At 46.2% G+C, this 14,170-nt stretch overlaps 1 protein-coding gene across 2 annotated transcripts in view; it reads right to left on the bottom strand.

Annotated features, from left to right (window-relative positions):
• Positions 1–14,170, bottom strand: part of LOC146776373 (5-hydroxyisourate hydrolase-like) — a 341,771-nt gene that overhangs the window by 142,516 nt on the left and 185,085 nt on the right. For both annotated transcript variants that reach the window (XM_085639327.1, XM_085639328.1), the window contains 2 exons: positions 11,839–12,014; positions 2,031–2,138 (listed from right to left, as the gene is read on the bottom strand). In XM_085639327.1, the coding sequence (XP_085495453.1) occupies positions 2,031–2,138; positions 11,839–12,014 (284 nt within the window). The remainder of the gene's footprint in view (positions 1–2,030; positions 2,139–11,838; positions 12,015–14,170) is intronic.

The raw sequence follows: 14,170 nt of genomic DNA, 5'->3' as shown, positions 1-14,170 counted from the left end.
CACCATAGCCACCCTCCAGAGCCTCACCTTAGAACTGGAAAAGCATGCAAACGTATTCAGGACAAAATAAATATTCCACAGACTTCCTCTTAGCCCAGTGAGGAGGGATATGCACCATAGTTAAAGATAAGTGCATTATGGGAATCAGAAATGAACAAAGCAATATAAAAACACATATACAAGGATGCAGCTGGTTTATAAAGGACATTGTGTTGCTCATGATAGCTTTAATAGTTTTCTGTATCCTCATTCAGGCTTTGCCAGCATGTATGTCCGCGTGCATTCCCCGACACCCATCACAAACTGTAGTGATGTCTATCGCCCTCCTGATGCAGGATAAGGCTATAGCAGAAATTATGGAGATTGATATGGGAAAATGGAGCAAACGGACAAAATGTTGAATAAATGTTCAAAGGATGGTTTGAGAAAGCATATGTGCGTTGTGTTTAGCTTGAAAAATGGTCATTTCATTTTGTACCCCCATCGCCATTTCATAATGTGTATGTTATTCTTGTTTTTGCTTAAACTTAAAGTTCTTGCCTTCATATTAACAGATGTGAGATAGGGAAGTTCTATTAACAGTTTTTAGCTGTGCATGCTGATTCCGAGAGAAGGAAAGAAAACCTGCCCTTGTGATAAGGATATCCACAGCAAATGTCACTGAAAATATATGCTTATTTTATATAGCTTGTGTGCGTAGGTGTCAACTGCTGAAATAGTTTTTCTTAACTGTTTGCACGTACTGATGATTCAGGTTGTTCCATATATTACAATGGGAACCATTTTGTATAAATATTTACAAACTCGTTGCAACCAGCAGAGTGTGCTAGGAAGCATCTGGCTTTCCATATGTCCAGTTCGAACTTACAATAAACTGTCTCCAAGACTGTGACTGTTTGTTGTCTCCTTATTGACAGTATCTGATTTGCGTGTTCTCAGTTTCCAATAGTGTCTGTTTCACTTCTGGAGACTGGCTGAAATTCAAATGGTTTACTCTGAAAGGCTAACAGGTAAATTCCATGTTTAGCAGTTGACTGTATGGTTTCCCTAAAATGATGCATTTTACTTGGAAGTGCAAAGCCATGGAGTTAGAGACTCTACAATATATGAATGATATGTTGTCCCTGGGAATGAGAAGGCAGTCATAAAATCATAAAAGATTTTAGAAGAGTTTTTTTATGTTCAAATTCTTCCTTGTAATTAGGCTTGGTTATGAGATGCTAGTGTAGTGGAAAATACTTTGATCTCAGCATTTTTATGCCTTTTTGTCTTTTTTTAAAATAGCATTCACACCATTTTGTTCTTATTTGCGGGTTTCTTGCCATGACCTAGAGGGGTGGAGAATTGCCCCCCTAACTAACTTTGCCAAGAGGGGGATTTTGTTAGCTTTTCTTCCTCCTCCAAGTCAAAGCATGGTGACAAGGGGTATTTGTAGGATATCCTGGCCTAAGGATGAGGCTATTTATTGATATTGCTTAATTATGTGCATAGATGTTTTTTCATTCTAGATACATTTAATTTGTTAATTATGTTATGAAATATTGTGTGTGTGTGGAAGTGTGTGTATGGTTGAAAACTGTGTGGCGGCATGGGTTTTAGTGAGGGTGTCAGAGTCTTAACTATTGTTAAGGTCTTCTCATTACTTCCACCCCACCTTCACATTGTATGAAGTTATGAAGGTGGTATTGTTTGAGTGGAAACATTTCTTATGTAGAAAAGCGTGTATGGCAAGGGCGGAATTAAGATTGACATAAGACGATAGGTTGGGAGCTAAAATTAAGACATTGCTGTAACTTGTGCCTTTTACTTGTTTGTAGCTTTTGTGCTGTAACTAAATCTTACTCTCCACCAAACTTTAGTTTTTAGGTTTGATTGGTAAACAGATGGACCATACATAGACACACAAATCCCACCTATAACAATGCAGAGTATCCAGAATACATGTATCTTGATGACATTCTCTCATACTGAAATCTTTTGTTTTCAGTAAAACATTTAAAATATGGATTGTGACCTTGTGGGAGACGTACCACTGATGATCCATGAGGTATTACTTTTATCATAGCAGTGCCTGTCACCGTATGACCACGTCCTTCGTAGTCAGCAGCCTGTATTGTCAGTGTGTACTTGGGGACTTTCTGTAAAAAATAGAACAGTGAATTTACATATTCTTTTAGGAAGAGCCGCATAATGTAGATTAAAACTGTTCCCACATGTGTCTCATAAAATGAAGTGATGAAACCAGAAATGATACTTAGCAGCAGATTTAACAAGTATCTTTGTCTGATGCCTTCAAGAATAGAAAAACATTTTACAAGGCTCTGTTTAACACATGGGCCCTAACCAAAAAGTACACAGATTTCTCAGTTTTTTTCTTTTCTATATCACTTTGTATCCCTTCACTGGTGCTTCACAACGCTACTCGGAAAGCAAAAGTACAAGTTAACATAGTAGTATTAAGATGGGTACAGCTAACAGTTTACGGGTCAACTATGTTGTCAAATTTCCTGTTACATTCAGATTATTTGGAGATCTTCACCCATCTCCCAAAAAAACGGAATTGTATTTTTAGGTACAGGTTTTGAGGGATGGAGTGTTAAAGCTGTAAGCTTTGAACCCCAAGAGATGCTGTGCCAAAACTTTGGTAATTCATAGAGTGTGGTAATTGATAGGGTATATGGTAAATGCACTTTGTGAGTAAAAATGGTGCTCTCTGGGGCATGGCTAAGGAGGCGGTTGAGCTTTGAGTCCGCTTCTGTCGCCCGACTAACATGACCTACCATCCTGACTGGCAACGGCACCTTTTCCGAGTTCTGAGGTGTGAGGGCTTGTTCCTGTGCTCCCCCTGGTGCTGTTGGATCCACATCGGACCCCGAGGGAGGCAATGTGACCGGTTGTTCCTGAGCGCGGCCTACTGAGCTGCGGGGCGGGAGTCGCTCCAGCTGGGGACGCCTCCCCGCTCCCGGTGCACCTGGGGAAGGCTGCCCTTCCTTGTTTTGGGGGTTGGCAAACGAGGCAGTGGATGGAGGTCCTGTCTGGCTTGCTGTCCTCCCGCTGATCTCTGCAGTGGATTCAGTGGCTGCGAGGACCGGGGCTTAGCCGAGCTGAGAGGATCCAGATGGTGGACCTCACCCAGGGGCTACTCTACTGTGGTGCTTGAGGCCGCAAGGGGCCCAGAAAGAAGTGGAGACGCGGTCGATAGGCCCGGTAAGGAGCGGTCCTCCTCCCCCCAAGCAGTTGAGTGAAGACGCATAGTGCGGCTGGGCGGAGGCGGAGGTTGATGGCTGGCCTGGATTTAGGGCCCAGCACCCAGACTTGTGGGAGGTGCTACGTGGGCCCCTTCCCCCGAGTCAGCGGGGTGGGAGGTGACCTGCCTGGTGGATCAGGAGCACTACACTGGAGTTGGGCCTGTGTTTTGTTCCCGTCCACCGCGCTCATGAATCTGCTGCAGCAAAATGGGATCCTGCCGACCTGGTGGGACGACCCTGGGACTTGGCTGGGCCTGCTCAGCCCCACCTGACCTGGAGCCGTGGTGGTGGACCTGCTGGGGCCGGGAACCCTGTGCCCACCCCATCCCACCTGAGTATGGTGTCTGAGGGACCTCTCTATACCCGACGCAGGTATGGGCCTTTTGACAGTGGAGGTGTGACCCACACAAGTTTTTTCTTCCTCCCCACCTTCTAGACTCCATGCCCTCCCAGGCACTTGGATTGGGCCCGCTCTTCTACACGACGGGACTCTGCTTACTGGTTAAAGGAGGTGAGAACCGGGGCTTTTCTATCATGGCTGGGGGCCCTGGGCTTGGGGGCAGACCTCTCCAACTCATTTACTCTGCTGGACTCACAACATTACTGGGGATGGGGCACGGGAAGGTGGCCACACAGACCCAATTCCAGACCAGGATCGACCAGTACACTTTCCTACCGCCCGATTCCAGGGTGGACACAGGGGAGCTGGCAGTCCTTTGCCTCCCCCGGCGCAGCAGGGGATGGCACGGCAGACCTGGGGGTAATCCGCGAGGCCATCCAGGACTCAAGGAAAGCGGTGGCGGCTAAGGTGGATGGCCTTCGTGTGGACTTTTCTCTGCTGCACTAAGACCCGCGCAATGTGCTGGACAGGACGATGGAGGTTGAGACCTGAGTGTCCACAGCGGAGAACAACATTACTACTCTCAAAAAACAGTTGTCTAAGATGAGCGCCTCCTTGTCAGTGCTCACGGACCGAGCAGAGGCCGCTGAGAACAGGTCGTGGCGCAATAAACTTCGACTTGTTGGCCTCCCTGAATCCCTGGGGCAGCAGGGCCTTGCCTGGGCTCTGGAAGACTGGTTTAAATCATGGGTCCCTGGTGACAAACTGTCTGCTCTCTTTGTCATCAAGAGGGCGCACCGCTCTTTGGCACCGAAGCCCCTGCATGGAGCTCCTCCTAGGCCGGTGATCAAGTGGATCCTCAATTATAAGGATCAGGACACCCTCCTGCAGGAGGCCTGCTCTCAGCCAGACTTGCTGTTTTCCAACTCTAGAGTCCTTATTTTCCCTGATTATACCAGAGCGGTGCAGCAATGACGGAGATGATTTGCAGAAGTGAAGTAGAAGCTTTGAGCCCTTAGCTTACGATACATGCTCCTCTTCTCTGCACGTCTTAATATCATCTTTCAATTGACTACCTTCTTCTTTGAAACTCCGGACCAGGCCTGGAAGGAGGTGGTCTCGCCCCTGCCATCCCAAACACTGGTTGGCAGCTTATTAGACACCCCCATGGTTTTCAGATCTGGCGATGTTGACCCGGGGGCCTCTCCCGGTCCTCCTCTCCACCTTGACTGAACAGAACAGTACTCCTGGTGCTCAACTTTACGTGTTCTTAGACAATAACCAAAACCTATGTTGCCAGGCACTGCATCCTTTCCAAAGGGCGCCTTGTGTCTACAGATGTTACCCCTGAGTTTTCATGTTGAGGGTAGTTTTTAAAGGGCGACAGATGCTTCCTGGCGTGAAGTCGGGAGTGGGTGTTTCGAAATGTTTTTATTGAGTTTTTCCCTTTCAGGTTGTCTTCGGCAGACTCAGTCACCACAATTCTTAATCTGGCACAGTCCCATGTAGTATGTCCCATGGTGGCCCACATAGACTCTGCCACTGGGTGTGGGCCCCCTTTCCTTGTTCGTGACTGCCATGACTCCCCCTAAATTAGCGATACTGTCCTGGAACGTTAACGGCCTCCTGGACCGGTTGAATTGCTCTGCGGTACATCCAGCGCCATGAACCAGTGATCATTTTCTTGCAGGAGACTCATTTGCTGGGCACTCGCTGTGCCTTTTTGGGCCGACTCAGCTATGACATGGTCTATCACTCTGGTTTCTCCCAGGGTTCCAAGGAGGTTGCTATACTACTGCACAAGTCTTTCCCACTGGCAGACTCTAGGCAGCACACAGACTCACAGGGGTGTTACATAGGTATTGAAGGTTGTTTGGAGGCCAGACACTACATGCTATCCTGCTATATCCCTCCGCCCATGCTACAGCCATCGGTCCAGACACTCAGATCCTTTCTCTTGGCTCTCCCCTGTGGAGTTACGGTGGTCGGCGGCAACTTCAACGCAGTCCCGGACCCGATCTATATTCCTCCACAGCCTCGTATCCAGGTAGACGCACCCAGTTGACCTGCCTTACTTCATGGGCTGACTCCGTCAGCTTATGCGACACATGGCGTTCCTGGCACCCCACCCAGCGAGCTTATACCTATCACTCAGCTGCCCATGCCGCGGACACCCGTATAGACTGGCTGTGGTTGCCTGCGGCAGACCTGCTCCCAATCCAATAAGTTCACATCCTTCCACTGGGCATCTCTGACAATGCCCCACTTATGATGTCCTGGGGGCTTCAGGTCGAGGGTCTGTGCTCCGTGTAGAGATTTAAAGCCTGGTACTTACAAAACGACAAGTTCACTACCTTCGTCTCAGAAGAGCTAGAAACATTTTTTAGATCAATGTGGACTTGGTCTCCTCGGCAGCGACGCTGTGGACTTCCAGTAAACCTTCCTTGAGAGGCTATATCACAGGGTATACCCGGCACATTGAGGCACACCACCTGTCGTGCATGATGGAACTAGAGGGTCAAATATTGCGCCTGGAGGCTGCCTTGCGTCGCCGTGATGCTGAGGACACCCGCTGACTCGTGGAGGTGGCCTGCACAGAACAGCGATACATCTCTCTTGAGGAGGCTAAACGGTGTTGGATGGCCTCCACAAAAAATGTTTATGCCTCAGGAGATAAGTCGGGCAAGCTCATTTACTGTTTGGCGACTCAGGAGGGATCGGACAGGGTGGTCCAGGTGATAAGGGAGTCCTTGGGGCGCCTTCAGGAGGAGCTGCCGACCATTGCCCTGACCTTCGCATAATTTTCCATCGTCTATGCTCGCGCCCCCACCTGTGGAAGTAGCACTCTCCCTTCTGAACGACATTCCATTGCGGTCTGTGCCCAGAACAAAGCTTAAGAATTGGATCAAGACCTCCTTCTTGAGGAGGTTCATGCTGCGGTGTGGGCACTCCAGTCTGGGAAAATGGCCGGTCCAGCGGATACACTATTGAGTACTATAAACTTTTCCGCGAGATCCTCTGCCCTCACTGCCTGAATTTCTACAATACTGATTTACAACAGGGATCCTTTCCATCTGAACTGGACTGTGCCACTATTGTGGTTTTGCCCAAAGAGGGCCTCCCCAGAGACCAATGTTCGGCCTACCGCACGATTTCTTTCATTAACGCGGATATCATGATTTACACCACAATCTTGGCGACCAGTCTGGCGAGGGCCCTGCCACATTTGGCCCATCCAGACCAGGGCGGTTTCATCCCAGGCCGTGGTACACGCAATTGTATTTGCAGGGTCCACACAGCTTTGGCCCAAGCGAAGGACCTTGGGGGCCCACTGGCACTTCTGCAAGTGGACTTTACCAAAGCATTCAACACTGTCTTGAGGGGCTTCCTGGGAGGGTATTGCTGTGAGCGGGCCTGGGGATGGTGTTTCGCCGCATAGTGAGTCTCCTCTATAACACGCCGACCACCAGGTTAGGGTAAACGGAGTCCTATCCCTCCCATTTCCTATCGCGCGCAGGACGTGCTAGGGCTGTCATCTCTCGCGGCTACTCTTCACCCTGGCAATTGAGCCCTTGGCGCAACTCTTTCGCTGCTGTGCTCAATTTTGGGTCTGGCGGTGGGGGAATGGTTTAGAAGATTGCATTGCGCTTTATGCAGATGACATCCTTTTATTGATGTCAGGTCGAGGATGACTCCGGCATTCGAGGGTAAATCCTGTTTGGTGGATGTAAAGGGGAACGCTCATGGCCGGAGCTGGTGCCCCAACATCCCTATTCAACAGAATTTGTTCAAATACCTGGGAATTCATGTGTCCCCCTCCTTCCAACCTAGCCTGGGCCCTTCACTTTCGAGGACTAACACAAACACTTGACCGCAACTTGAGTTACTGGGCGACTCTTCCCTTGAATTCTATGGGGTGCACTACCCTTTTTAAAAAGATATGCCTACCGCGCTACCTCTACTTCCTCGGCGCAACTACCCCTATCCTTGATGGCCATAGTTTTTAGCTTTATCTGGGTGAGTGGTAGACGCGGGGTGGCTTTAGAAACACTGTGCAAATCCCTCTTTGACAGTGGTATAGGGTTTACTGACTTGTATCAGTATCACCTCGCGGGCCAGATAGTGCCAATCAATGGATGGTTCACAGTTGGGTGGCACGACAAGCATACCGCCTAGAGATCTGTTGGCTAGGACTAAACAGCTTGCTCGACTTCCTGTATGGGGCACGGTTCCCAGTCATGCTTCCCTCCTTTTACCGTGTGTCCCTAACGTGTTTGAGGATGGCCCTGCAACTCATACGGTAGGATCATCGGCCAACGGGAATGACCCCACTTTGGGGGAATGTGGCTCTCGCAGCTCTCCGCTCTGGAGGGATTCATTTCATGGGATCAGATTGGGATTTCCTATTTAGGGGATGTGTATAAAGGAGGTAACCTTGCATCATTCCAATATCTGCAGACCCAATACTCCCTGTCCAGCACACAGTTATTCTGCTATCTTCAATTACTCCCTGCTCTGCAGGCCTATAATCTCCCAAGAGACTCTCTTCCGGAGTACAATCCATTGGAGGCTAAGCTTTTTTTGGGCTGTTGGGTAGAGAGGCAGTTTCAAGGCTTTACCACTCGTTGTCGGTCCACGCGCCGGACGGTCTGGAATGAGCCAGACGGAGGTGGGAGGCCTGGGTGAGAGAACTGGACGAGGATGACTGGAAGGAGGTGTGCATTGTACCCCGAGAACTGGCAATCTCGTCGTGCCTGCGCATGATTCAATTTAATTATCTTTGTGCAACGTACCTTACCTCGCAGCATTACAGCACCTTACACCTGGGATCCCGGCCACCTGTGTTAGATGCGCCCTTCCGGCCGCAGATTTCTTCCATGTGGTATGGGACTGTCCGGTATTGCAGCCGTACTGGGAGGGAGTGGGCAGAGAACTGTCAGCTTTGTTGGGCCACACCCTGGAGCTTATCCCCCATAATGTGCTGCTGGGGCTGGTGGGGGACTTTGAGGGATCAAGGGCAGAGCGGACCGTCTGGGGGCTGGCCTGTTTGGTCTCCAAATGGGGTGTGGCCCGAGCCTGAAAAAACGGGCCCATACGACCATTAGGTGCTGGCGTAGGGGGATGGACTGGTGTGTGCACCAAGAGAAGGCAATTTGCGCAGCTCGTGGCTGCCCACAGAAACATAGCCACATTTTGGGGTCCTGGTGCAACTACTATGGGATACAGTTATGAATCTGTATTATTTTGCTAAGCTGATGTCAGATATCACTGTTGACCTTTGCAAAAGTATTTTATGCCTGCGCTGTGAATCGTTCTGCCGCAAAAGTTCACTAAAGTTGGTTATAAACAAAAAATGAAGCTCTCTGAGTGATTAACTCCTTGCAGAGGTCTCTACATTTAGCAGAGGACTTTAACTTTATACTGTTGCTGCAACTGGGAATTAAGTTGCACGCAGCTGCTGCTGTTCATATGCGCTACTTGTTACTGTGTACACTACTTCTGTTAGAAGCGTACCACCTAGATGGAGTACAGTCTGATTTTTTTGTATCATGGAGCTTCTTCGCAGAAGTAGAATTGGGTTACAGTAGGACTCTGCCCTCGTTTTGCACAAGCTGAGGGTGCATTCAGACCATATTTAGATTTTTATGTTCTGTGTGTTTACATTTGGGCTGGGGTCTGTGTACTTTTCAGACTAGGGTCTGTGAATGCTGTGCGTGGTTTCACACACCGGAACATTTTAGGGTCAACCAGAAAATGTATAGTGCCTATCATGTCATAATACAACGTTGAGGATGGACAAGACTGAAAGGGGCATGAGACAGTTTGTGAGAGGATTTGAAGAGTAGAAGGAGCACCACAGAAAGTTTCTGAAAATAGCCTTTCTCTTAGCGGACCCAGGGTTGATTTTTCACTTCAGAAACCTGCCTGGGTCCTCCCTTATATTACATGATATCAGGGTTCCTATATTGCTGAATTTTGCCCTGAATTTGGCCAACCCAAACTGTGGCGACCCACTTCAAGGAAAAGAGGGAGCACTTGGAGGGTCCAAAACCATAGGTAAAGTTGTTGGTTTGTCCAACACAGCATCTACTGCAAACTCATTTAGTGTTTTGCCTCTACCTGCAGTGATGCCTTTATTAGGATCATCCTTTAACTTTTAAAGCTGGGTCTTTAGTCAAACAGATGACCAGCTCCAACAGTTGGCAGGAGGCCGCAAATATCAGCGAGACATCATCAACATCATCTGCATGTAACCTAGTTCTCATAACTAGCATCAGAGGACGGACTAATGCCAATGATGAAAGCAGTGTGCTTCAGTGGGCCAAAGCTCAAATGGTTAGGCTGTCGCTCCTGGGTGCTCCTAATCTAAACAACTGTATAGAAGTTGTTGCCTGGTACTAGGGTCCACCGCTGTAATGTGCTGCATATATTTGTTATGATCGTAATCCCAATATTCTTCTAGGATTATATGAATTTCATTTTCATCTAGGCGGAGGTTTAATAGTGAGAGGAACAGGTGGTGATTTAATTTCTGCATAAGTCCTCCTCAGTCCCAGTCCCATCTATTGAACTCTTGTTCTGGGGACATGTTTACTTACAGATGAGTCACTGTCACAAAAATGATACACACAGGACTGGGGGTCCCTGTACACTCTCCTGGAGACACATTTATCCTTAACGTCTTTCAAAAGCAAACACAGGGATCTTAGACCTCTCTGGATATATCATTTTTCCTCCTACTCAGCTTCTGTATCTGAACTTTTGTTAACAGTCCATAACTGGTCTATGTTGCCATCAGATGTACAACATCAGAATAATTCGTCAAATGTTTCCCTTTTTTATGCCAAGAGTCATACTCAAGCTCCTTATATAATCCAGTTTCATCAAATTGTCTTCTCTTTATCCTAGGCTATGGGCGCTCTTCCTCATTTTAAATTGTCTTTTTACCATTTTTAGTTTACTTTAACTTAGTGGATTTCTCCTCATCTTGCAGATGTTCACTAGCTTACAATATCTTTATGTTTTTAATTGACTTTTGTATTTAACATTTTGCCTTTCCTGGCTTGGTTATTCATTTCTTGTATAGTTTCAGCTTGGGGACCATCTTGTTCTATTCTCTCGCTACTCGTCTCAACAGCTCTTTGTCTACCTATACCCAATCTGAATTTAGCTATGCTTCAATTTGGACACAGAACTCTGATTTGATCTTTTTGTCCCTTCTCCATTTTCCATACATTTTCTGTCTTTCTCAACAACATCATAAAGATTCATTTACAAATACTGTTTTTTTTCTTACTATAATTTAGATCCGTAGGCCCTCATTTCAAGAACTGCAGCAATCTTGTGTCAAGCCCAAATTGGTGTTTGCCTGCAAACTACAATTATGGCTTGAATATAAATGCATGGTGGTATTTCATCACACATATATTTAATCGTAGAAGGGTGGCAGAATATGTCCAGGAAAAAAAATCAGTATTCCAGTTTTTTTAGTTCAGAACATTACCCCTATTCCAATAAGTGACACACAAAATTTGGAGGTTTTAAGCAGAGAAAAATGAAATATTGTGAGTTTTGCAGTTTGGGAAATATGTAAATAATACCCCGTTTCCGATCTGTGCAACTCTGAATGGTGGGGGGGAGTGGTATAAGGCACTGACGAAAACCCAATGGAATTTGTGTTTCACCATGCAATATTACCTCCAGTATTACTAAATCACTTCTAATAAGGACCATAACATTTTATATTTTGGACATGTTAAGTCAACATATCTACAGACAATCTTTTTTTATAAAAAGGGCATTTAAATTAATGTATGATTATGCAGTACATCCCACGTCTCAATATTAGAACTACACACCCATGCAAGCAGTTTGTTTTCAGGGAGGGTGCAATAGCTTACTCTTGGGGTGGGTGGTCTGTCTGCTGCTGGAGGAACAGATCAAGAATGCTTTCTATTTTAGGAGGGGATAAAGAGAGAAGAGGCCAACACACTGCTGAATAGCAAAGGCTCCCTGAGCACTGAAGAGCAGAGGCCTCGCCCAATGATGCTAGTTAGAAGGTGGTCATGCCTGGACTTGGGTAGTAGAGGACTGACCACACCAGAAAGAAGAGGGATCCCACATAATGCAACGGATAACAGGGCCCATACAAGAAGAGGACCCGCTTGAGCTGGGCTAAATGTTATTCTGTTTCAAAATGTTGTTAGATTGCTACAATGGGATTCGTAAGGTTCATACATTTCCACTAACCTCATGGTCCAGCCCAGTGGAGATCACGCTGATCACTCCAGTATCCTTATTGATTGTAAACATCTGATCATTGGGCACCTTTGGTGACTGATCTATGATTCTGTAAGAAACATCTCCATTGTAAGTGTCCTCTGCATCATCTGCATCAGTAGCAGTCACTTGCATCACAGAGGTACCTGACAACAAGAGAGAAACACAATCACAGAGCGAAATATCATAGCTTCAAGAAATATTTTATGCAGTACATTAAACAAAGGCAGGCATCCATGCACCATTTGGTATAACTAGGGGAAAACAGACCAAAAGATTGCAATGAACGGTGCAAGGGATGCCTGAAAATGTAGATGAGGAAGGAGCGAGATCAGTAATGAAGAGCGAGGAGGAAAAAGTCCCTGATGAACAATCCTGAAACATTGAAGCATTCTACCTGGCACCTGCATCTCATTCACAGGAACATTTTAGAGATAACCCAAAGTAAAGAGCTGCAAGAGTTCAAAGGCAGCTGAGTACAGCTTAACTCTTTCAGATTGATAGAACAGAGGCCTCAGCGCTCCATGTTGTTGGTAGTGTAGAGTCTTACTACTAATGCCAAACACTTTCGAGGGCTCCTGCTACACATTCGTCAGATCCAAAATATAAGACTTATTATAAAGACAGCTCTTAAGGGCCTTAGGGCTGGTCTTTCAGAAACAGAATCCATGCATTTAGCTTCATGGACACCGTGATCAATGGAGAAACATTATCCTGAGATTGAGTGAAAGGTGCTGGTCTGTACATGGTCAGTAGAACATATTAGGCAGTGTTTCTAGGGGGGCTACATTCCTGGCGAAAGCAGATCATACTTCTGGTACTAGTAAAATCATGTTATAGTCCCAAGTTAGGCCCATGTAATGAAGCAGCTTATTTCTTACATTGTCCTCACAAATAACATTCTCAGCTATCACCTTTTGCACATATTTGTGTGCACGACAATGTTAGATTAGTTCCCCTAAAACTAAACTTGTTTACACACTTACAACATTATTACAACGCCCTGAACATCATGTACAAGGTCTCGTTTTACATATGTACAAATTTCATCACTATCTTCATCCACGGGGCGACAGAGCTATCTACATATCCATGACATCACTAATCAATATGCACATCGCAAAGCTGCTTTCTATTATAAAAGATGAGCATCCTAATAGATAAGCAGAGGAGGCCCTTTCATTGACACAGAGTTCCTTGCATGCTGAGAATTCACCATGCAGCGGTCTGACATTTTGTACTTCACTCTATCCCATCAGGTAATGGGGTTGGATCGTCTGTTGGAGGGATTCTTGGCTTTACACCTACACACATTCTAGATACACTCAGAGTAGGGTCCGCATCGTCGGAGTACGCTCGATTATATGCCTGCATATATAAACTTTGTACCATGGTAGAACTATAGCTACTAGTTACCTTTTGGGTGCTTGTAATCACACTTATCTGCTTCTGTCTACTAATCATTGCAGCACACGTATGTTATGCAAGAATATCATTGGTTCAATAAATATTATTGAAAACGTCCCACTGTGTATTCTCTGTACATTTCTCTGAGAATAAGTGAGCATGAGTGACTGACCGAAACGTTCTGTACTGTTTCCACGATCCCTGAGGGTCAGGATTGTCATGTTCAGTGGCTGCCAGAAACCATTCACTCCCTGATAGATTATGGGTGCTTACGGTGGCACTGTGTTAGCTGGTCTATAGGCCAACATATTCTGTGGGGGGTGTCCAGAACCAGTCTTAGTACCAGGCCATTAGTTTATGTTGTCCAAACAATGCGCAGATCCTATGGATTAGTAGGAGTTTCCCCGATATGGTGCCACCAATATTGGTTAGGCTCCTATTTAATTGTTAATCTGAGTAGTTCAGTTGTGCTTTCTCAGAGGCCCCTACTCACATTTAAACTGGAGACGTCTGAAGTCAGCAGAGTAGGTATAACGTATGTATTGGCTGTAGTTTAATCAAGCATGGAGGATTAGAAGTTCCTGCATTGTGCATATCATATCTCTATAAAATATCAGCTAAATTACAACTGCTGCGATAATGACCGAACAAACTGAGGACGTTGAAGAGCAGATAGTTCGACTAAATAATTCAGAAAATTGCAGACAGGCAGTTACTTTGAAATTGCTACAACATGGCCTCCCGGCAACAGCTGGAGATGTTACCTTCGTGGTTGAGGCACACAAAGTATTCAGAACAGAGGAGTTCTATTCTTGGGTTAAATTTCCGCCTGCAGATGTACACACATGGTTATTTCATGAATACATTGAAGTTGAACCACCTGATGAATATTTCC

The sequence above is a fragment of the Triturus cristatus genome, chromosome 12, assembly GCF_964204655.1.
Source record: "Triturus cristatus chromosome 12, aTriCri1.1, whole genome shotgun sequence".
In the NCBI taxonomy this organism is placed as follows: Eukaryota; Metazoa; Chordata; class Amphibia; order Caudata; family Salamandridae; genus Triturus; species Triturus cristatus.
The sequence above is the reverse complement of the archived record's forward strand: the minus strand, read 5'-3'. Positions and strand labels throughout refer to the sequence as shown.